The 25831-nt window shown below is 45.0% G+C and overlaps 1 protein-coding gene across 1 annotated transcript in view; it reads left to right on the forward strand.

Moving 5' to 3' along the window:
- Positions 1-25831, forward strand: part of IGF1R (insulin like growth factor 1 receptor) — a 235733-nt gene that overhangs the window by 152131 nt on the left and 57771 nt on the right. Inside the window, exons 3-4 of the mRNA XM_060755650.2 lie at positions 16540-16855; positions 25186-25331. Of these exons, the coding sequence (XP_060611633.2) occupies positions 16540-16855; positions 25186-25331 (462 nt within the window). The remainder of the gene's footprint in view (positions 1-16539; positions 16856-25185; positions 25332-25831) is intronic.

The raw sequence follows: 25831 nt of genomic DNA on the forward strand, positions 1-25831 counted from the left end.
TGTAGGCCAGCCAGGGGTTACTGTAAAGCTCTGTGAGCACTTTAAATAAACGAATGCTCGGTGCTAATCAGTAAACACTTTTAATTACAGCATGGGCATAGATAGGTTGGATAACTTGCCTCCTGCAAAAATCCGAAAACCACTCCTAAAACCAAATGCGAGCCTACCCTCGATCTGGTTTGGAATTCGGAAATGTGCCGTTTGTGGCGTTATCATTCTCTCTTTGTTCCTAGACCTGTTTCGCTTTTTGCAATAGGGCTGTGGGCGGCAAAAGCAGGCAAATGTCTCTTGGTTCTGTCAAGGCCAGTGTTTCTCAACCTGGGGGTCAGGACCCCTGGGGGGGTTGCAAGGGGGTGTCCGAGGAGTCGCCAAAGACCACTAGAAAATACAGTACTTTCTGTTCGTTATGGGGGTTCTGTGTGGGAAGTTTGGCCCAATTCTATCGTTGGTGGGGTTCGGAATATTCTTTGATTGTAGGTGAACTATAAATCCCAGTGATTACTACTCCCAAATGTCAAGGTCTATTTTCTTCAAACTCCATCGGTGTTCACATTTGGGCATATTGAGTATCCATGCCAAGTTTGGTCCACGTCCATCTTTGTTTGAGTCCACACTGTTCTCTGGATATAGGTGAACTACAACTCCCAAATTCATGGTCGAACCCACCAAACCCAGTATTTTCTGTTCGTCATGGCAGTTCTCTGTGCCAAGTTTGGCTGAATTCTATCGTTGGTGGGGTTCAGAATGCTTTTAGATTGTGGGCGAACTATAAATCCCAGCAACTGCACCTCCTAAATGTCAATGTTTACTTTCTACAGATTCCACCAGTTTTCACATTTGGGCATATTGAATATTCATGCCAAGTTTGGTTCAGATCCATCATTGTTTGAGTCCACAGGGCTCTCTGGATGTAGGTGAACTACAACTCCAAAATTCAAGGTCAATGCCCACCAAACCCAGTATTTTCTGTTGGTAATGGGAGTTCTGTGTGCCAAGTTTGGTTCAATTCCATTACTGGTAGAGTTCAGAATGCTCTTTGATTGGAGGTGAACTATAAATCCCAGCAACTACAACTCCCAAATTACAAAATCAACCCCCCACCCAACCCCACCAGTATTCAAATTGGGGCATATTGGGTATTTGTGCCAAATTTGGTCCAGTGAATGAAAACACATCCTGCATATTGGATATTTACCTTACAATTCATAACAGTGATGAAGTAGCAACAAAAATAATACCGGCTGTTAGGAATTGTGGGAGTTGAAGTTCAAAACACCTGGAGGGCCAAAGTTTGCCCATACCTGACCTAGAGCCTTGCATGCTCATTGCACACTTTGCTTTGTGTAAGATTTGGCACAAATTAGACTGTTTGTGGATTAATTCTGAAGAACATAAAAGTTTCATATCGTCTCCAAAGAGGTGGAAGCTTATATCAGGAGCAGCATTGATTGTGGCATCGTTCTTACCGATAGTTGTGTAACTGTTTGGCACACTAGATCCATGTATTGTTTCCAAGAATTCAAATTGCTTTTCCCTCCCAGTAATAAATCAATTTCATTTGAAATGTGTGAATATTTAGCGAAACGGTGGACTCCTGGTTTGTCTGTTGTGAAATGTTTCTCTCTACAATAGAGCTTTCCAAACAGTGTGTCAGAACACATTAGTGTGTCGCTTCAAGTCCCTTGGTGTGTCGTCTGAAATGATTCAACACAAAAGCCTTACTACTACTACTACTACTACTACTCTCTGCCCCGGAGTATGGTGGATGCTCCTTCTTTGGACTCTTTTAAACAGAGGCTGGATGGCCATCTGTCAGGGGTGATTTGAATGCAATATTCCTACTTCTTGGCAGGGGGTTGGACTAGATGGCCCACGAGGTCTCTTCCAACTCTAGGATTCTATGATTCTATGATTTCTCAAGTATCTAAACTATTTATGGCAAAACAAATATAAGCAGTACTACTATAAGCATCCTTCCGATCGAAATGTCAGCAGTTCTATCCCAGGTCAGGGTGAGCACCTGCCGTTAGCCCCAGCTCTCCTGTCCACCTAGCAAGTCGAAAGCAAAAGTGTGAGTAGATAAATAGGTACTGCTTTTATCGGGGAGGAAATAAAGGCACCCTTAAGGACATCAGTAAGTCGGATGTTTTTAACTTGGGGACTGCCTGTTTATATATAAAATAAAAATATAATACTACTACTACTAATAATAATAATAATATACGACTACTGCTGCTACTACTACTTAGGCGATCCCTCGTTGGATGAGTAAGATGGTCTTCCATTATGGGTTTCCCCGTGGGTCCGCATGTGGCTGTGGAGCCCTATTCTTGCTTTGCATCTTCTCCCGCAGTGTGGGCATTGGTTTCCAGGTGGAAGGCGGCCCCGGTCGGGGTTGGCTTGACGTGACTTCCTCCTGGCACGTTTCTCTCTTTCACCCTCCATTCGTGCCTCCTCAAATTCTGCAGCACTGCTGGTCACAGCTGACCTCCAGCTGGAGCGCTCAAGGGCCAGGGCTTCCCAGTTCTCAGTGTCTATGCCAGAGTTTTTAAGGTTGGCTTTGAGCCCGTCTTTCAATCTCTTTTCCTGTCCACCAGCGTTCCGTTTTCCGTTCTTAAGTTCAGAGTAGAGCAACTACTACTACTAATACTAATTCTAATAATAATAATACATTACACAGTCCTAAATGCTTGGGAAGCGTTCGACATGTGATTTTGTGATACAAAATCCAGCATATAGATCTTGTTTGCTGTGTCATACTGTGTTTTTGTGTCAGTAAAATAATAATAATAATAATAATAATAATAATAATAATAATAATAATATAGAAGATTCCTCTTACTTCCTTTGGACTCTGCCCCATTCTTCTTAACAAGGAGTCATTTGTAAATCGGATGTTAGTAACTCAGGGACTGCCTGTATATACAATATGTGTTTATGTGTGTGTGTTTTATCTCTCTCTATATATAGATACATAGAGTACCAATTATAATATAATATTTATTTATTGTGTCATCTGCGACCAGAACATTGTATTACGTTTCTAACAGAACAAAACAAACAAACAGATTAAAAAAACACACACAAATTTTGCAAACTTGGTAGTAGATTAAATGTCCTTTGACCAGTATCTGGCCACTTGGAGTGCCTCTGGTGTTGGCGTAAGGAGGTCCTCCATCGTGCATGTGGCGGGGCTCAGGTTGCACTGCAGCAGGTGGTCAGTGGTTTGCTCTTCTCCACACTCGCATGTCGTGGATTCCACTTTGTAGCCCCATTTCTTAAGATTGGCTCTGCATCTCGTGGTGCCAGAGCGCAGTCTGTTCAGCGCCTTCCAAGTCGCCCAGTCTTCTGTGTGCCCAGGGGGGAGTCTCTCATCTGGTATCACCCACAGATTGAGGTACTGGGTTTGAGCCTGCCACTTTTGAACTCTTGCTTGCTGAGGTGTTCCAGCGAGTGTCTCTGTAGATCTAAGAAAACTATTTCTTGATTCAAGTCGTTGATGTGCTGGCTGATACCCAAACAAGGGATGAGCTGGAGATGTCTCTGCCTTGGTCCTTTCACTATTGGCTGCAACTTCCCGGCGGATGTCAGGTGATGCAATACCGGCTAAGCAGTGTAATTTCTCCAGTGGTGTAGGGTGCAGACACCCCGTGATAATGTGGCATGTCTCATTAAGAGCCACATCCACTGTTTTAGTTGTGGTGAGATGTGTTCCACACTGGGCATGCGTACTCAGCAGCAGAGTAGCATAGCGCAAGGGCAGGTGTCTTCACTGTATCTGGTTGTGATCCCCAGGTTGTGCCAGTCAGCTTTCGTATGATATTGTTTCTAGCACCCACTTTTTGTTTGATGTTCAGGCAGTGCTTCTTGTAGGTCAGAGCACGGTCCAGAGTGACTCCCAGGTATTTGGGTGCGCTGCAATGCTCCAGTGGGATTCCTTCCTAGGTAATATAATATAATAATATTACTAATAATCATAATGTCTTAATACTAATAATATATAAAATTCCTCTCACTTCCTCTGGTCTCAGTTCCATTCTTAACTAGGAGTCTTTTGTAAGTTGGATGTTTGTAACTCAGGGACAGCCTGTTCTGCATTAATTGCAAAGATGCTGGTTGCATGCACACGCTGTTTAGAAGCTATTGTGTGCCAATGCTTCGGGATCCTTGGATGCAAGATGCAGTCCCCAGAGCAAAATATATCAGATTCCTCTCACTTCCTGTGGTCTCTGCCCCATTCTTCACTACGAATCTTTTGTAAGTCGGATGTTTGTAACTCAGGGACTGCCTGTCTGTGTTATGTGCAAGGATGCCGGTTGCATGCACAAGCCTTCGGGATCTTTGGATGCAAGACGCGGTCCCCAGAGTGGATGAGCTTTGGTGTGGTGCTTGCTTTCTCTCCTGCCTTTGGAAATATAAATCCCGGGATGCACTTTTGTGGGAGAGACACTCCGAAGAGCAGGGCAGGAGCCCTTTGTTCCTTTTCTCCCCAAAGGAAGGTCCATGGGCCGCCCCACAGCGATGGGTGCGCTGAGACGTTGCCTTTGCCCCATGGCTTTCCTCGCCATCTCCTTATAAAGAGGTCACTGTTGTTTGTCTTGGCCGAGCTCTCAATCCTGGCAGAGTGGGGAGGCGGTGGCGCGTCACGTGCCTTCTTCGCTCCAGACTCATAAACAACCGTGTCATGTGGTCCAGCCAGCCCTTCAGAAGATGAGGAAAGCAGCCACCTTTCCCTGGATTTCACTCTCTGCCACCAAAATACAGCTTCTGTCCTGGCTCCAGGATTGTTTTGCCAACCACAAAGCCATGCATTCCCCCCTTCTTTTGCCTTTCAGCTGCAAAGCATTGCACGGTTTTGCAAACATCATTTAGAAATCCTTCTTCTTCAGGCAGGATGGAGATGGCGGATGTAATCTGACCTAAACTCTGAGGTTTGGGTTATTTCCAGATAGTAATTTTTTTTCACCACCCCTGACCTTGGTAACTATGCCCAATCTGATTTCATTTTGATACTACTACAACTACTAATAGGAATAAGAATAATAACAACATCAGTCCACATGCTGCAGAAGGACAGCACACATTTTGCAAAAATACCTCTAATATCCTAGGCCAGTGGTTCTCAACCTTCCTAATGCCGCAACCCCTTAATACAGTTCCTTATGTTGTGGTGACCCCCAGCCATATAATCCTAACCTTATTAATCACCATGTAAATAACGATCTTCAGGATGTATTTTCATTCACTGGAGCAAATTTGGCACAAATACCCGGTGTGCCCAAATTTGAATACTGATGGGGTTGGTGGGGGGATTGATTTTGTCATTTGGGAGTTGTAGTGCTGGGATTTACAATAAAAGAGTACTCTGAACTCCATCAGTGATGGAATTGAACCAAACCTGGCACACAGAACTCCCATGACCAACAGAAAATACTGGAAGGGTTTGGTGGGCATTGACCTTGAGTTTGGGAGTTGTAGTTTACCTACATCCAGAGAACACTGTGGGCTGAAACAATGATGGATCTGGACCAAACTTGGCACAGATTCTCAATATGCCCAAATGTGAACACTGATGGAGTTTGGGGAAATAGACTTTGACATTTGGAAGTTGTACTTGCTGGAATTTATAGTTCACCCACAATCAAGGAGTGTTCTGAACCACAATGATAGAATTGGGCCAAACTTCCACACAGAACTCCCATGACCAACAGAAAATACTGTGTTTTCTGATGGTCTTTGGCGACCCCTCTGACACCCCTTTGTGACCGCCCCCTGGGGTCCTGACCCCCAGGTTGAGAAACACTTTCCTAGGCCCTTGGGAAGAGCCCGATATTCAGAGTTGAAGCCCATACACTAGGACCTCATGTGCATGTGTGCTGTGTTGCTATGTACATATAATTATTATTATTAATAATAATTATAATAATAATAATAATGTATTGTCGAAGGCTTTCATGGCCGAATCACTGGAACCCCTGGTGGCTCAGTGGTTAAAACCCCTGTGCCGGCAGGACACAGGTTCGAATCCGGGGAGAGGCGGATGAGCTCCCTCTATCAGCTCCAGCTCCTCATGCGGGGACATGAGAGAAGCCTCCCACAAGGATGATAAAAACATCAATTCATCCAGGCGTCCCCTGGGCAACGTCCTTGCAGACGGCCAATTCTCTCACACCAGAAGCGACTTGCAGTTTCTCAAGTCGCTCCTGACACGACCAAAAAACAAACAAACCTGGGTTGTTGTAGGTTTTTTCGCGCTATATGGCCATGTTCTAGAGGCATTCTCTCCTGATGTTTCGCCTGCATGCATGGCAAGCATCCTCAGAGGTAGTGAGGTGCTGACCATCTGGTGAAGTCCATGTATAAAGCCGTCTTTTAGAGAGTATTCGTTATACACAGCGAGTTTTCCTGGCAAAATTCTATCAGCCTGCGTCCCGCTTCATTTTGTTCTCCCAGACCATGCTTGCCTGTGATCCCAGTTGTCATTTGTCTTCCCACCTTGGCATCCCAGTCTCCTGTAATGAAAATAATGTCTCTTTTTGGTGTATTATCCAGTAGGTGCTGCAGGTCCTTGTAGAACTGATCTACTTCTGCTTCTTCAGCAGCTGTAGTTGGGGTGTATATTTTATTTTATTTTATCTGTGTTAAATAAGTTAAGAAATAATCCACCAATGTACCCCCATTTTATTCCTTAATAAAATATTAATTAGGTTCTTGTGGGTTTTTTCGGGCTATAGAGCCATGTTCTAGAGGAATTTCTCCTGACGTTTCGCCTGCATCTATGGCAGGCATCCTCAGAGGTGTGAGGTCTCCTTTCTTGTAGTTTGAAGCCATTGTTCCATGTCCTAGTCTCCAAGGAAGCAGAAAACAAGCTTGCTCCCTCCTCCCTGTGACTCCCTCTCACGTATGTATACATGGCTATCATGTCTCCTCTCAGCCTTCTCTTCTTCAGGCTAAACATGCCCAGCTCTTTAAACCGCTCTTCATAGGGCTTGTACTCCAGACCCTTGATCATTTAAGTCACCCTCCTCTGGACACACTCCAGTTTGTCAATATCTCTCTTCAATTGTGGTGCCCAGAATTGGACACAATATTCCAGGTGTGGACCTCACACCTCTGAGGATGCCTGCCATAGATGCAGGCGAAACGTCAGGAGAAATGCCTCTAGAACATGGCTCTATAGCCCGAAAAAACCCACAAGAACCTAGTGATTCCAGCCATGAAAGCCTTCGACAAAATATTAATTAAAAAAAACTTCCATGCCTTTGGGTTGTGCGTGTGTGTGTGTGTGTGTGTGGAAAATGGGCAAGTGTTGTGGTTTGGCTTTGGAAACTGTTTTTGTAGATCAAACATTACATCGCTCCCTCCCTTGCATTCTTGCGCATTCAAATGACTTTCAGGTCTGCGTCTCTGTCTACATTGGAGACATTAATCATCAGATCGAACCCTCTTGAATGTTTTGTTGGTTGTTTTGCTGCGAAACGGGGAAGCGCTGTGCCCTTTTTGGTATCTACCCCCCTGAAGATGCAGGTTCACAGCTTGGGAATGATCCTGGATTTATCGCTGAGCCTTGAGCCCCAAGTTTGGCAGTGACTGACTCGAGAGGAGTACGTGTGAAAAAGATCTTGGAGTCCTCGTGGACAGCAAGTTAAACATGAGCCAACAATGTGATGTGACGGCAAAAAAAGCCAATGGGATTTTGGCCTCCATCAATAGGAGCATAGTGTCTAGATCTAAGGAAGTAATGCTACCCCTCTATTCCACCTTGGTTAGACCACACCTGGAATACCGTGTCCAATTCTGGGCACCACAATTGAAGAGAGATATTGACAAGCTGGAGTGTGTCCAGAGGAGGGTGACTTAAATGATCAAGGGTCCGGAGTACAAGCCCTATGAAGAGCGGTTTAAAGAGCTGGGCATGTTTAGCCTGAAGAAGAGAAGGCTGAGAGGAGATACGATAGCCATGTATAAATACGTGAGAAGGAGTCACAGGGAGGAGGGAGCAAGCTTGTTCTCTGCTAGCCTGGAGATCAGGACATGGAACAATGGCTTCAAACTCCAAGAAAGAAGATTCCATCTGAACATTAGGAAGAACTTCTTGACTGTGAGAGCTGTTCAGCAGTGGAACTCTCTGCCCCAGAGTGTGGTGGAGGCTCCTTCTTTGGAAGCTTTTGAACAGAGGCAGGGTGGCCATCTGTCAGGGGTGCTTTGAATGCAATATTCCTGCTTCTTGGCAGAATGGGGTTGGACTTGGTGGCCCATGAGGTCTCTTCCAACTCTATGATTCTATGACTAGAGGAGCATCTGCACAGTTAAAGCTTGTGCGCCAGCTGCGCCCGTACCTTGGGAAGTCTGACTTGGCCACGGTAGTCCAAATCTATCTGGTTACATCCCAAATAGATTACTGCAACACGTTCTAAATGGGTTTGCCTTTGAAGACTGTTTGGAAGCCTCAACTGGTCCAGCGGGCGGCAGCTGGGTTGCTAACTGGAGCAGCGCTCAGGGAGCACACAACTCCTCTGTTGCGCCAACTAAACTGGCTGCCAGTTTGCTACCGGGCACAGTTCAAAGTGCTGGCTTTAGCCTATAAAGCCCTAAAAGGTTCCGGCCCAGCCTACCTGTCCGAACATATATATCCCTACAAACCATCTAGGAATTTAAGATTATCTGGGGAGGTCCTGCTCTCGATCCCGCCTTCTTTGCAGGCGTGTTTGGCAGGCACGAGGGGATGAGGGACAGGACCTTCTCAGTGGTGGCCCCTCGACTGTGGAACTCCCTCCCTAGGGATATTAGATCAACCCCCTCCCTCCTTTGAAATGCAGCATAATAGATAAACATGGAACTATGAAAGAATGAAACATGGAACGGCCTAGACAATGCTATTAGAAAATGAGATTAACAGGAAGACATTGGTTTTGTATATTTTTAAACAATTTTGTATGGATTTTATAATGTTTTAAATGTTTCATTGCATATTGTGGATTGTTATGGCATCAAATTGCTGCCAATTTGTACTCCGCCTTGAGTTTCTTCAGGCTGAGAAAGGCGGGATAGAAATATCGTAAATAAATAAATCCAGCGTTTTGCATACAGCACTTGGGAACAATTGCTTTAATCCGAGGATGAAAGCGGGGGGAGTTGTTTTCAGCTCTGTCTTTATAATAGGATCTGAATTTACGAGCAAAATAGGATTGGTTTGACTCCCGAGTGCTAATTATTCCCTGGATGATGACTTCAGCCCGTAGCCTTTAGGTTTGTTTATTTCGGGGATTTCGGATTGTTTGCGAAACGTGTGTTGTGAGGCTGGTTTCGCTTGTCCGTACTTGCTCTGAACCGTACCGTTGGGCGTGCGTGCCTTTTCCTTCTCATCAAAGACCAGAGATGAATCGCTGTTTTGTGAATGTCAACATACTTGTGTGCGCATGTGCATGCATGTGCATTCAGCAAGGAAGGCATACTGGGAAATCCTTGGAAATGGTCAGAAAAGGTGTTTGTTGTTATTACTATTGCTGTGTTTCTTCAGTTCCCCAGATAAACAACTCTCAATAAATTTAAAATGCATCTTAGATTTGAGTGTGTCTTAGACGTATTATATTATTACTAGCTGTACCCGCCACGCGTTGCTGTGGCTAACCTTCCCTCTTTCTCTCCTTCCTTCCTTCCTTCCTTCCTTCCTTCCTTCCTTCCTTCCTTCCTTCTTTTTCTTTCTCTTCTACTGTCTGTTTTCTTTCTTCTCTTTCCTTCTTTCCTTCCCTCCCTCTTTCTCTACATCTCCCCCTTTCCTTCGCTCCCTCTTTCCTTCCTTCTTTCCCTTTTTCTTTCCTTCTTTCCTTCCTTCCTTCTCTAACTTTCCTTCCTTCCCCCTTTTTCTTTCCCTCCCTCTTTCTCTCCTTCCTTCCTTCTCTACCTCGTTCCTTCCTGCTTCCTTTCCTTCTTTCTTTCTTTCCCTCCCTCCCTCCCTCCCTCTTTCTTTTCTTTTCTTTTCCCCTTCTCTCTCTCTCTCTTTCTTTTCTCTTCCTTCACTCCCTCTTTCCTTCCTTCTTTCTTTCTTTCCCTCCCTCCCTCTTTCTTTTCTTTTCTTTTCCCCTTCTCTCTCTCTCTTTCTTTTCTCTTCCTTCACTCCCTCTTTCCTTCCTTCTTTCTTTCTTTCCCTCCCTCCCTCTTTCTTTTCTTTTCTTTTCCCCTTCTCTCTCTCTCTTTCTTTTCTCTTCCTTCACTCCCTCTTTCCTTCCTTCTTTCCCTTTTTCTTTCCTTCTCTCCTTCCTTCCTTCTCTAACTTTCCTTCCTTCCCCCTTTTTCTTTCCCTCCCTCTTTCTCTCCTTCCTTCCTTCTCTACCTCGTTCCTTCCTGCTTCCTTTCCTTCTTTCTTTCTTTCCCTTCCTTCCCTCTTTCTTCCTTTTTTCTGTATTCTCATTTAGCTTTTCGTCATTTAGCTTTTTGGGGCTTTTAAAGTCCCTTCTTCTGTGTTTTTCAGTGTTTTATGAGCAAAGGACATACATTGGGTTGTTCGGTGTCTTGTGTCCAAATTTGGTGTCAATTCCCCCAGTGGTTTTTGAGTTCTGTCAATCCCACAAACAAACATTACATTTTTATTTATATAGATTTCAGTACTTTTCTTGGTGAAGAGATCTCGACACCTCAAGCCGTTTCCATGATCCTGTGCACAATTTGGATGACCCAAATCAATTTCAGAAACTTACAGACAATTTTTAAAAAATTCTTCTCCCACCATAATAATGTTTTGGGTTTGGTTGACTCATATGTCCTTGATATTTGCAGTCTCCTTTACTACGTCCCATAGGAAGAGATCTCTGAATCCAAAGGGGGGTCCCATTTGTGAGAGGAGTGATTTTGAGAATCCCAAAAGTGATTCGTTTTCCATGCGTTTCTATTGGGAATCAGTCATGTAAAGGTTGGAGGAGAGTTGCTGTGAAGCTGAGAAGTAGTTCTAGTTGTAATCTTTGGCTCGCTGTGACCCGTTGGCTCTCCACGTTGTTGTGTGTGTTTCCATGTGGGATTATCTGCATCGAGCAAGACAGCAAGTGGACAGAAACCTTCCCCTCCACAAACAAACAAATAAACAAACAACAGAAGCAATTCTCAAAGAGAGAATAACTATTAGAATGTTTTCAAAGCCGTTGTTTTGCTTGGATGGTTGCTGGGATTTATAGTTCACCTACAATCAAAGAGCATTCTGAGCTCCACCAACAATGGAATTGAACCAAACATGGCACACAGAGCTCCCATGACCAACAGAAAATACTGGAAGGGTTTGATGGGCACTGACCTTGAGTTTGGGAGTTGTAGTTCACCTACATCCAGAGAGCACTGTGGACTTAAACAAGGCTAGATCTAGACCAAACTTGGCACGAATACTCAAGATGCCCAAATGTGAACACTGGTGGAGTTTGGGGAAAATAGACCTTGGCATTTCAGAGTTGAAGTTGCTGGGACTTATAGTTGATCTACAATCAAAGAGCATTCTGAACCTCACCAACGATAGAGTTGGACCAAACTTCCCACAGAGAACCCTTCATGACCAACAAAAAATATTGTGTTTTCTGATGGCCTTTGGTGACCCCTCTGACACCCCTTCATAACCCCCCCCCCTCAGGGGTCCCAACCCCCAGGTTGAGAACCACTGGTCTACATTTCTTGTAACAATTCCCTCTAATCTTCCCATTCCAAGCGGTTATTTTGTGATTGAGACCCAGTGGGAGTGAGCTTGCTCCAGTTTTGGCAAGGATGTTTAATAGAGTTTATTCGGCTGCAATCTCAATTTTAAAGTCTTGTTTTTAAATGCTTATTATTATTATTATTATTATTATTATTATTAAACTTTATTTGTACCCCGCTTACACAGGCCGAGGCCTCAACAACGCAACATAACGATACAATCAAGCAAATCAAACAATTAAAACAAAATAAGCAAAGTAAACAACAGGCACAATACACTAAAACACAATAAAACTGGGCCGGGCCACAAGGTGGGTACAAGAATTAAAAGTGCTGATGTGACAGGGGGTGTAAAAAGGGCTTCTAGGGCAAGTGCGATGTGCGATGTGCAACAATCGTTGGTTCTGGTAAAGTGCTTATGGGACTTGGTAGTGGAGATTTCCTAATCTGGGAAGGCGCATCGGAAAAAGCCAGGTCTTCAAGTTCTTTCTGAAGACAGCCAATGTAGGGGCCTGTCTAAGGTCTTTGGGGAGGGTGTTCCAGAGTTGGGGGGCCACCACGGAAAAGGCCCTGTCCCGCATCCCCACCAAGCGTGCTTGCGACTCCGGTGGGATCACGAGCAGGGCCTCTCCAGATGACCAAAGTGAACGCGTGGGTTCGTAGATGGAAATGCGGTCACGCAGGTAGGCTTTGTAGGTAAGCACCTGCACCTTAAATTGGGCTCGGAATATAAACGGCAGCCAGTGGAGCTCCTTGAACAGGAGAGTTGACCTCTCTCTGTAAGGGGCCCCAGTTGGCATCCTGGCTGCTGATGGTTGGACCAGTTGGAGCTTCCGAGCCGTCTTCAAGGGCAGCCCCACATAGAGCGCATTGCAGTAGTCCAATCTGGAGGTGACCAAGGCATGGACCACTCCGGCCAGATCCGCCTTCGCGAGGTACGGTTGCAGTTGGCGCACAAGTATCCATCAGAACGCCGTACAATCAATGCAATTTGACATGATTTGAACTGCCACGGAATCATGGAGACTGTAGTTTGACAAGGTTTTGAGCTGTATTGCTGCCTCACCAAGCTACAACTCCTGTGATGTCCTAACATCGAGTTGTGTTAGCACAACGTGGATGTGCCCTCGAAGCCTTTGAAAGACAGTTTTGCTGTTGCGACTGCTCTTGAGTAGGAGGAACACGTTGCCACTTGCACTTCAATGAATATGTATGGCTTTACAAGCTTCATTTGCATCGGAGTCCTGGCTGTTAACCATGGGCACGACATGAAAATAAAAGAAGGGTGCGGTAGATGTTGTTTCGTCTGCTCCGCCGCTGAAGCCTGTGTTTGGAAATACTTGCGCGGATGGAAGAGAGGGGCTGGAGAGGAAGGCTTGAGTATTGTTTTGTATGAGAAAGAAAGAAGGAGAAGGGCCTTTTTTAGCAAGAGAGGATGAGAGATCCCACACTTGGCAACGTGGCTTCTGCCCGCGTGCAGAAGGCAGGTTGCCAACCCTGGCAGAGGCTGTGCCCTTTGCTTGCCAGGCGTCTTCTCTTACCGGCGACATAGTTCCTTTTTTATTTATTTATTTATTTATTTACTGCATTTGTTGACCGCCGTTCTCAGCCCTAGGGCGACTCACGGCGGTGTACAACATATAAAAAGACAATTTACGATGAAAGCAATATCATAAACAACAATAACAACATCACTATTAATAATACCATTACACTAAATCATTCGCGACGTCTCATCATAGAATCACAATCCAATCTCGTTATCCATATTCCGTTCCACTCATCATTGCCAATTTGTTGTAGCACTTAGTCAAACGCCTTCTCAAACAACCACGTCTTTAGGCTCTTGCGGAATGTCATAAGGGAGGGCGCCTGTCTGATGTCTACAGGGAGGGTGTTCCACAGCCGGGGGGCCACCACCGAGAAGGCCCTATCCCTCATCCCCGCCAGGCGTGCCTGTGAGGCAGGCGGGATCGAGAGAAGGGCCTCCCCAGACAATCTCAAGGTCCTCGTGGGCTCATAGGCCGAGATGTGGTCAGATAGGTATTTTGGGCCGGAACCGTTTAGGGCTTTGTTGGCCAACACCAGCACCTTGAATTGGGCCCGGTAGCAGATCGGCAGCCAGTGGAGCTGGGACAACAAGGGCGTTGTGTGCTCCCTGCGTCCTGCTCCTGTTAGTAACATGGCTGCCGCGCGCTGGACTAGCTGGAGCTTCCGGGCCGTCTTCAAGGGCAGCCCCACGTAGAGAGCGTTGCAGTAGTCAAGGCGGGATGTGACCAGAGCGTGTACTACCGTGGCCAAGTCAGACTTTTTCACCTGATTGTTCCTTTGCAGCCTCTGCTTTCTAGCAGCGAAGGGTGGGCTTCTTCCAGATGGCTTGCAAAAGAACTCACACAGTGGTTTTCAACTTGGGGTCCCCAGATGTTTTTGGCCTACAACTCCCAGAAATCCTAACAGCTGATAAACTGGCTGAGACTTCTGGGAGTTGTAGGCCAAAAGCATCTGGGGACCCCAGGTTGAGAACCACTTCTTTAGAATCAGTAAATAATTCATCTCGTAGCTCAACAATTCTTCAGGCCACCCAAGGAAAGCAAGAGACACCAGAGGCGTTGGGTGGGTGGTTGCACCACTTCATCACACGAGTCCATCCAAAATATTGATAAGCCCACCAAAAAGTGTCTTGAAAAATTCATGGGAATGTCCTGGAGCTCTTCAACAGATGAGGCATGGGTAAACTTCAACTCTAAATCCGTCATGGGCAAACTTGGGCTGTCCAGGTGTTTTGGACTCCAACTCCCAACATTCCTAACAGCCTCAGGCTCTTTCCTTTTCCCCCTCAGCCGCTACTAGTAATATGTAAGATTCCTCTCACTTCTTGTGGTCTCAGACCCATTCTTCACTAGGAGTAGTTTGCAAGTCAGATGTTTGGACTGCCGGTGTATGTATGTGTATGTTTATATGTATATGTGTGTATATATATACTACTTCTTTGTGGGATAAGCGGAACTCAAAAACCACAGGTCGAATTGACACCAAATTTGGACAACATACACTTAACAACCCAATGTATGTCCTTCACTCAAAAAGAATTGATCTTGTCATTTGGGAGTTGTAGTTTCTGGGATTTATAGTTCACCTATAATCAAAGAGCATTCTGAACTCCATCAACGATGGAATTGAACCAAACTTGGCACACAGAACTCCCACAACTGACAGAAAATACTGGAAGCGTTTGGTGGGCGTTGACCTTGAGTTTGGGAGTTGGGAGTTGTAGTTCACCTGCATCCGGAGAGCACTGTGGACTCAAACAAGGATGGATCTGGACCAAACTCTACACGAATACTCAATATGCCCAAATGTGAAAACTGGTGGAGTTTGGGGAAAATAGAATCTTGACATTTGGGAGTTGTAGTTACTGGGATTTGTAGTTCACCTACAATCACACAGAACCCCCATGACCACCAGAGTAGGCCACAGCAACACGTGGCAGGGGACAGCTAGTAATATATAAGATTCCTCTCTCTTTCTGTGCTCTCAGCCCCACTCTTAACTACAAGTAGTTTGTAAGTCAAATGTTTGAACTGCCTGTATATACATAAAGTAATAATATTATAATAATACTATATATAAATAAAAATGTAATGTTCGTTTGTGGGATTAACATAACTCAAAAACCTCTGGACGAATTGACACCAAATCTGGACACAATACATCGATAAGGCCAATGAGTGACCATCACTCATAAAAACATTGGAAAACACAGGAAAAGGAACTTAAAAAGCCAAAAAACCCCAAAAGGATGCTACAGCGCAAGTGCAAAAACTACTTCTCCCCAACAAACAAAACACAAAATAGTATATCCACACTCTCTTCTGGACTACAGCTCCCAGCATCCCCTAGACCAGGCCCTACAGGAAAGGAGGCTGATCCAGATGCACTGCTTCCAAGTTGCAAGTTTTCTTCTCCTTGAATTTCTTTGAGAGCATCCCAATCCCTGCATATTTCCAATTTCCTATTCCTGGACTGCAACTCCCAGCAATCCTCCAGATAGATAGATTAGATGGAGATAGATTGGTAGGTAAGTAGATCAATCAGGAGGACTACTGGGAGTTGCAGTCCAAGAATAGGTAGAGAAGGAAGAAAGGGGAGAAAGAAGAAGAGAAAGAAAAGGGGGGAAGGAAGGGAAGAAGAAGAGAAGGAAGGAGAGAAAGAAAAAAAGGGAAGGAAAGAGGGAGGGAATGAAGGAAAGAAGGAAAGAAAAAAGGGGAGGGAGGGAGGGAGGGAGGAAGGACGGAAGGAGAGGGGGAAGGAATGAGAAAAAGAAAAGAGGAGAGAAAGAAGGGGCTTGGCCACAGCAATGCGTGGCGGGTACAGCTAGTATATAAATTATAATGTAATGTTTGTTTTTGGGATTAACATAACTCAAAAACCACTGGACGAATTGGCACCAAATTTGGACACAACACACGTATCAGGTCAACGAGTGACCATCACTCATAAAAACACTGAAAAACACAGCAGAAGAGACTTAAAAAGCCAAAAAAACCCCCAAAAAATACATTACAACGCATGCGCAAAACTACATATATATATGCAAACACACATATACACAAATATATACACACATATATACACACACAAAACACATATACACAGACTGGGCCACAGCAACGCATGGCAGGGGACGGCTAGCTAGTACTATATAAACTTCCTCGAACTTCCTGTGGTCTCGGCCTCATTCTTAACTAGGAATCTTTTGTAAGTCGGATGCTTGTAACTCGGGGACTGCCAGAGGGAAGCAGTCGGTTACTCTCCTGCCATTAACCCTCGGTGTCTTACTGTTTTCTGCTTGTGTCTCTTTTGCAGAGTGTCCCAGATCTTGCGGGAAAAATGCGTGCACCGAGCACAACGAATGCTGCCATCCGGAATGCTTGGGGAGCTGCACCATGCCCAACAACAACACAGCATGCGTGGCTTGCCGCAACTACTACCACGACGGCGCATGCGTGCCCACCTGCCCCCCCAACACCTACAAGTTCGAGGGCTGGCGCTGCATCACCAAGGAGAACTGCTCCCGAATCCTGCTTTCCCCGGAGAGCCTCGAGTACGAGAGCTTTGTGATCCATGAGGACGAGTGTCAGCACGAGTGCCCGCCTGGGTTTATACGCAATGATACCCAAAGGTAAGGGAGATCGGTGCATTGTAAGACACTATTGATTGTAAGACTCTCATTTCAGTCCCACCACCATCAACAAAAATCGATAAGACAACCTGCGATTCTACAATGCACCCCATTTTCAGAGGTGTTTATATAGGAATATGGAGCCCCCGGTGGCGCAGTGGGTTAAAGCGCTGAGCTGCTGAGCTTGTTGACCAAAAGGTCGCAGGTTCGATTCCGGGGAGCGGCGTGAACTTCCACTATCAGCCCTAGCTTCTGCCAACCTAACAGTTCGAAAACATGCAAATGTGAGTAGATCAATAGGTACCGCTCCGGCGGGAAGGTAACAGTGCTCCATGCAGTCATGCTGGCCACATGACCTTGGAGGTGTCTATGGACAATGCCGGCTCTTCGGCTTAGAAATGGAGATGAGCACCACACCCGAGAGTCAGACTTGACTGGACTTTACCTTTTTATATAGGAATAGAGTGAGACTTAGAATGGAAGAAATACTGCACTTCAAAATACAGTGTTGTTGCTGATTTGCTTTATAGTAGACTCTCAGTTAACTGGCACCCACGCGGATTGGTAGATATCCGATAAAGGTAGTTTCTGGTTGCTTGCGAGTTTGTATACAAATGAGTCCCCTTCGGGGGAGATAAAGTAGGGTATATATACACATGTAATACTGATCTATACACATAATAAAAGTGAATATATGTGTGTGTGTGTGTGGCTGGGGTATCCACTTACATCGACAAGCTCCCGCTTCCACAAACAGCTATAGCTCTCAATACTCTGGAGACACCAAAGGCCCTCCCTCCAATGACATTGCAGGTTATAGCGAGTGCCATGAACATGTCCGAGAGCCCTGCCAATGTCCTCCACAAACACCATTCTGCCCACCATCCAAGAGAAGCCTTTCATTTGGGGACAATTTTATCGTAGATTATATGTGTTTCCTCCACCACAAACATCCCCGTGTTCCTTACTCTCTCCAATAAGTGGAATTTGCATGACCCTGCCACTGCCTCTGTCTTAACCCATTCCTATTTTTTTCTATGGCACACAGCAAACAGAGGAATTGATCAGCAACTGAACATACTAGAGAGATTTGGGGAGAATTCACCATGATTTATAGGAATTGTAGGTACTGGGATGTATAGTTCACCTGCAATCAATGAGCCCTCTGAACTCCACCAAAGATGGACGTGGGACTAACTTGTCACACAGAACTCCCATGACCAAGTAAACATATTGGAGGTCTTTGGGAGATTTGTACAAGTTGTAGTTCACCTACATCCAGAGTGCACTATGAATCCAACAATGATGGATCTGGACCAAACTTGGCATCCATACCCAATATGCCCAAATTGATCACTGGTAGATTTTGAGTGGAATTGTCCCTAATATTAATCTATATAAATAAAAATGCAATGTTTGTTTGTAGGATCAACAGAACTCAAAAAACACTGGACGAATTGACACCAAATTTGGCCACAAGACACCTACTAACCCAAAGAATGATCATCCCTAAAAAAAAATTGATTTTCTCATTTAGGAGTTGTAGGTACTGGGATTTGTAGTTCAGCTGCAATCAATGAGCACTCTGAACTCCACCAAAGATGGAATTGGACCACACTTGGCACACAGAGTCCCCATGACCAGGAAAAAAATATTGAAGGCCTTTGAGGAAAATTCACCTTGATTTGGGGGAGTTGTAGTTCACCTACATCCCAAACACAGATGGATCTGGACCAAACTAGGGCACATACTGGATATGCCGAAATTTGATTAGTGGAGAGGATTGTGGGTGGGGTGGGGGAAGAATTGACATTCCATTATGGGAGTTGTAGTTCACCCACAACCAGAGAAACTGTGACCTCCACTGATGATGGACCTGGACCAAACTTGGCACACAGAAGTTCCATGACTAACTCAACGTACTGGAGGGATTTGAGGGGACTGACCCAGCATAGTGGAAAATATAGTTTACTCTACAGCCAGAGAGCACTGTGAACCCCACCGATTATGCATCTTAAGCTAACTTGCCCAGCATGACAAACTTTAATGATTGATGGATTTTTCTGGGGGTTAAGCTGGCATGATATGAGTTGTAGTTCAACCCATTTCGTACAATTGCAAAATTGACTTTTTCAAATAACCTGGCCAATGCCAGGCACCCAAGCTAGTAATAGTAATAGATTTAGGCCTGACTAATACTGTACTGCATACAATCTCCTAAACTCTGTATTGACTTTGATATTAATATCAGAAGAGGTCAGTTAAAAGCACATTAAGACAAGTAAAGATTAACTTAATGTAGCATTTCCACTAAACAAAGATCTATTTTAATTTTTTTATTTTAAGTATTATTTTATTATTATTTTGTCCTTGCTTGAGAATTCCAGTTGTTTGAGTTCCGGTTAACTGAGAGCCTCCTGTGCTTGGTTTGCAAAAGTGTATCATTCATGTTGCGTTGTAAAATGGACCCTGTGATTGTCTCCCATCCTTAATCAAATCTCTATCGATTTAGCTCCAAATTGGATTTAGACTCATGGAAATCCTAATCAGTGGAGGTGATGAGGATAATTGAATACAGACATTATTGAAGTCCCTCAACACAGAAATCTGAAACGTGCAGGGAAAAGCCAGGCTTGTGTTCTGCTTAATACGCACATGCGTATTTAATCATGAGCCATTGTGGTTTGTCTATTGGACTAAGACTAGGACTTTGGAAACTAGGGTTTGAATCCCCATCTGGCCATGGAAACCCATAAGCAAGTCAAATACACCAATGGCATTGTAATGGATGAAAATATGACATTTGTTTCACGAAACGACTGTTTGTGCCGTTTGTTGTCCCTTGTGAGGCCTCACCTTAAGAAATACAGCTTGAGAAGCGTACGACGTTTTGGAAGCATAAGATGAGCACAATACACCATAAACAATGCCCAGATTCTGAAAACTTTAAAAACATACACACAAACAAGTTTTGGAAAAACTGGAATGCGGTAATCAAATAATATTCCCATTAAAAAAACCCGAACATCAGGTGGGAAATCCATAAGTAAATCAGCAAAGCTCCTGTCAAGATTGGGTCACCGTAAATTGGAATTGGTTAGACCACACCTGGAATATTGTGTCCAATTCTGGGCACCACAATTGAAGAGAGATATTGACAAGCTGGAATGTGTCCAGAGGAGGGCGACTAAAATGATCAAGGGTCTGGAGAACAAGCCCTATGAGGAGCGGCTTAAGGAGCTGGGCATGTTTAGCCTGAAGAAGAGAAGGCTGAGAGGGGATATGATAGCCATGCATAAATATGTGAGAGGAAGCCACAGGGAGGAGGAGGGAGCAAGCTTGTTTTCTGCTTCCCTGGAGACTAGGACGCGGAACAATGGCTTCAAACTACAAGAGAGGAGATTCCATCTGAACATGAGGAAGAACTTCCTGACTGTGAGAGCCGTTCAGCAGTGGAACTCTCTGCCCCGGAGTGTGGTGGAGGCTCCTTCTTTGGAAGCTTTTAAACAGGGGCTGGATGGCCATCTGTCAGGGGTGCTTTGAATGCAATATTCCTGCTTCTTGGCAGGGGGTCGGACTGGATGGCCCATGAGGTCTCTTCCAACTCTTTGATTCTATGATCCTATGACTTGATAACAACAAAACAATAGGTTGTTGTAGGTTTTTTCGGGCTATATAGCCATGTTCTAGAGGCATTCTCTCCTGACGTTTGCCTGCATCTATGGCAAGCATCCTCAGAGGTAGTGAGGTCTGTTGGAACTAGGAAAATGGGTTTATATTTCTGTGGAATGACCAGGATGGGACAAAGAACTCTTGTCTGTTGGAGCTAGGTGTGAATGTCTCAAATGACCACCTTGATTAGCATTTGATGGCCTGGCAGTGCCTGGGGCAATCTTTTGTTGAGAGGTGATTAGATGTCACTGATTGTTTCCCTTCTGTTGTTGTGCTGTTGTAATTTTAGAGTTTTTTAATACTGGTAGCCAGATTTTGTTCATTTTCATGGTTCCCTCCCTTCTGTTGAAATTGTCCACATGCTTGTGGATTTCAATGGCTTCTCTGTGTAGCCTGACATGGTGGTTGTGAGAGTGGTCCAGCATTTCTGTGTTCTCAAATAATATGCTGTGTCCAGGTTGGTCCATCAGGTGCTCTGAGTAGCCAGAAGAGTCAAGACAAAGATCCACCCAGAGGAAAAGTGTTCTTGCCAGACATCAAGGGAACCACTGACCGCATAGGGAAGCAGATGAGGAAACACAACATACAAACCACCTACAGACCCACCAAGAAAATCCAACAAATTCTACGTTCAGCAAAGGACAAGAGGGATCCTCTCACTTCTGCAGGAGTCTACCGTGTACCATGCAGCTGTGGACAAGTCTACATAGGGACCACCAAACGCAGCAGCATCGCCCAAACACGAATCAAGGAACATGAAAGGCAGTGCAGACTACTTCAACCAGAGAAGTCAGCCATAGCAGAGCACCTTTTTTTGGAATTGTAATCCTAACCAGTAATGTCTCAAAATTTTGGCCAGATCTCACTTCAATGCAGGCATGGGCAAACTTCGATCCTCCAGGTGTTTTGGATTTCAACTCCCATAATGCCCAACACGTAGGAATTGTGGGAGTTGAAGTCCATAACACCTGGAGAGCCGAAGTTTGCCCACACCTGCTTTAATGGGTGCAGGATAAAGAGAGACACCGAAATACAACACCGCCTGAGCTCTACGAGCGCAGCATTTTTTCCGAATGAAGCAGAGAGTGTTTGAGGACCAGAACATCCGTAGGGAGACCAAGGTGCTTGTTTATAACGCTATTGTCCTCCCAACCCTGCTATATGCCTGTGAAACATGGACTGTGTACAGATGTCACATGCAACTCTTGGAACGATTCTATCAGCGCTGCCTACGGAAAATCCTGCAAATCTCTTGGGAAGACAGGCGGACAAACATCAGCGTGCTGGAAGAAGCAAAGACCACCAGCATTGAAGCGATGGTCCTCCGCCATCAACTCCGCTGGACCGGCCACGTTGTCGGGATGCCCGACCACCATCTCCCAAAGCAGTTGCTCTACTTCGAACTCAAGAACGGAAAACGGAACGTTGGTGGACAGGAAAAGAGATTTAAAGATGGGCTCAAAGCCAACCTTTAAAACTCTGGCATAGACACTGAGAACTGGGAAGCCCTGGCCCTTGAGCGCTCCAGCTGGAGGTCAGCTGTGACCAGCAATGCTGCAGAATTTGAAGAGGAACAAATGGAAGGTGAAAGAGAGAAATGTGCCAAGAGGAAGGTGCGTCAAGCTAACCCCGACCGAGACCACCTTCCATCTGGAAACCGATGCCCTCATTGCGGAAAAAGATGCAGATCAAGAATAGGGCTCCACAGCCACCTACAGACCCACAAGAATTCTGATCCTGGAAGACTATCCTTCTCGGCCAACAAGGGATCGCCTAATTAAAGTAAAGTAACGGCGATCCATGCACTCATGCCGGCCACATGACCGTGAAGGTGTCTACGGACAACGCTGGCTCTTCGGCTTAGAAGTGGAGATGAGCACCACACCCCAGAGTCAGACATGACTGGACTTAATGTCAGGGGACTACCTTTACCTTTTAAAGTAAAGTAAAGAGAGTTATGGCATTCTTATTTGCGAATTAAAAAAAATACTCCAACCAGTGGAGCTTTGATTTGATTCAGTCTTTCCGTACAGCCCAGCAGGAGTGTTTGCTTTCGTTTGCCATTGAGCGAGTTTTCTGTGGACACCTGGTTGCTTTTCTTTGCTTTTGCGTTAGTTGTCCAAACAAACCTTCCTTTTACTCCTCGGATTGTCTAGTTTGCATACAGGTGCATTGCCCTGATCTCTGCCCCGAGGAAGTGGCCCAGTGTTTACTGGGAAATGTTTTCCCTGCCGCTATCTGACCACTTGTGTTTTCAGATGATTAAAAGCACTCATAAAAACCATAACGTTCTTATCTTATCTGGGCCTCTGCCTTTATCAGGAAAATAGGATAGGTAATGTTGACGAGGCATGTGAAAATTACTCAGTCGTGGTATTATATGTATTATTGCAGCTGTTGGGTTTCCTCCAACCAAATTGCAGAGTTTTGTGAACTGGGAATTTTTGCAAATTCATAGTGGGAGTTGTAGTTTACCCTACGGCCAGAGAGCACACTGTGGAGGGGATTGATTTTGTCATTTGGAAGTTGTAGTTGCTGGGATTTATAGTTCACCTACACTCATAGATCATTGCGAACTCCACCAGTGATGGAATTGAACCAGTCTTGGCACACAGAACCCCCATGACCAACAGAAAATACTGGAAGCGTTTGGTGGGCATTGGCCTTGAGTTTTGGAGTTGTAGTTTACCTACATCCAAAGATCACTGTGGACTCAAACAATGATGGATCAGGGCCTAACTTGGCACAAATACTCAACATGGCCAAATGTGTACACTAGTGGAGTTTGGGGAAAATAGACCTTGACATTTGGTAGTGGTAGTTAATGGGATTTATAGTTCACCTACAATCAAAGAGCATTCTGAACTCCACCAATGATGGAATTGAACCAAACTTGGTACACAGGACTCCCATGACCAACAGAAAATACTGAAAGGGTTTGGTGGGCATTGGCCTTGAGTTTTGGAGTTGTAGTTTACCTACATCCAAAGAGCGCTGTGGACTCAAACAATGATGGATCAGGGCCTAACTTGGCACAAATACTCAACATGGCCAAATGTGTACACTAGTGGAGTTTGGGGAAAATAGACCTTGACATTTGGTAGTGGTAGTTAATGGGATTTATAGTTCACCTACAATCAAAGAGCATTCTGAACTCCACCAATGATGGAATTGAACCAAACTTGGTACACAGGACTCCCATGACCAACAGAAAATACTGAAAGGGTTTGGTGGGCATTGGCCTTGAGTTTTGGAGTTGTAGTTTACCTACATCCAAAGAGCGCTGTGGACTCAAACAATGATGGATCAGGGCCTAACTTGGCACAAATACCCAACATGCCCAAATGTGTACACTAGTGGAGTTTGGGGAAAATAGACCTTGACATTTGAGAGTGGTAGTTAATGGAATTTATAGTTCACCTACGATCAAAGAGCATTCTGAATTCCACCAATGATGGAATTGAACCAAACTTGGCACAAAGAACTCCCATGACCAACAGAAAATACTGGAAGGGTTTGGTGGGCATTGACCTATAATAATAAACCTTTAAACCTTTATTTATACCCCGCTACCGTCTCCCGGAGGCCTCGGTGCGGCTTACAAGAGGCCGAGCCCAAATACATCAATAAAAACAACACAGCAATACAGACAATAAATAACTCATAAACAAAGCAATAAACAATAACAGTAACACCATGACGCATTAAAAACCTATGGCAGGGCCAAATGTAATAATTAAAATTTTAAAATACTGGGCATGACAAGGTGACATATAACTAGGATGGGTATTTGGAGAGAAATGGAGCGAGCAGACAATCCTAGATCATTAGTAAGGTGCGATTAGGGACATATTGCTTAGGGTTCCTTATTCTGGGAAGGCACACTGGAACAACCACGTTTTCAGGCTCCTCTTAAAGACTGCCAGAGTTGGGGCATGTCTAATGTTCTTGGGGAGCGAGTTCCAGAGTCAAGGGGCCACCACTGAGAAGGCCCTATCCCTCGTTCCCACCAATCGCGCTTGCGATGGAGGTGGGATCGTGAGCAGGGCCTCTCCAGATGAATGAAGAGATTGTGTGGGTTCGTACACAGAGATACGGTCACGCAGGTAGGCGGGTCCCGAACCCCATGTTGATAAACACTGACCTTTAGTTTGGGAGTTGTAGTTCACCTACATCCGGAGAGCACTGGATGATAGAATTGGGCCAACCTTCCCACACAGAACCCCCATGACCAACAGAAATTACTGTGTTTTCAGATGGTCTTTGGTGACCCCTCTGACACCCCCTCATGACCCCCCTAGGGGTCCCGACCCCCATGTTGATAAACACTACACTAGACTATAGAAAGTTGCCTCACACTAAGTCATTGGTCCATCCATCCCAGTGTTGTTGACTTGCGGACAGCAGCCCAAGCAGAGTATTATTTTTTCTGGTTCTACATGGAATGCCTTGATATTCCTGATCGTATCCCAGGTATTTCACAGATGAATCAAAACCCAGCCCAGCCCTGCTCTGATTCCATAAATCAGATAGATATGTAATCATTATGATAATTACGCAATGAATTTAATGTCTGTTTTACGTGTCTGTTCAGTTTAGGCTGTAGCTAAACTTCTGGTCTGAATAACATCTGATCTTGGTTGTCTTTTTTCCTCCAGCATGTTCTGCAGCCCTTGTGAAGGACCTTGCCCCAAAGTGTGCGCGGACGAGAAAACCATCACCATTGATTCCGTCACGTCGGCACAGTCCTTGAAAGGATGCACAGAAATCAAAGGGAACCTGCTTATCAATATCCGTCGGGGCAGTAAGTCATAGTCCTTATCTTCGTTGGGTTCTAGATTAGAGTGGTCTAGAATGGAAAGTTTGAGATAGTAGCTTTTATCCTCCTTATGAGCATCACTTTTTGTCAGAGAAGGATTCTCGTTCTAAGCTTGGATCTTGAAATTTCCAATCTTGGAAGTAGCAACGAAAAGGAGCCCATGTTCCTCTGCTAGGGTGGTTTTGCCAGGCTGTGTTTTGCAAAGCGCAGACGTTGGGTGGCATGTCTGTGGATTAAAGTATTTGCCCACTGGCAAAGGGGGTTTTCTTTCTTCCTTCCTTCCTGCAGCGTTTACATGATGCCCTCTTTAAATGCTGGCGCCATACCGCCCAGCCTTGTTCTCCTCGGCACAATTTTGGCCTTGTTTCCTACGTGTCTTAACAGAAAACGAGTGTTGGAAGTTAATGGTTTGTCAGCGTGGTGATTCATCCCCTGGGAAGAGTCCAAGTGACGCTCATCTTTTAGAAAGTGTTACTCCTTTCTCT

Source organism: Anolis sagrei, chromosome 9 (assembly GCF_037176765.1).
Source record: "Anolis sagrei isolate rAnoSag1 chromosome 9, rAnoSag1.mat, whole genome shotgun sequence".
NCBI classification, from domain to species: Eukaryota; Metazoa; Chordata; class Lepidosauria; order Squamata; family Dactyloidae; genus Anolis; species Anolis sagrei.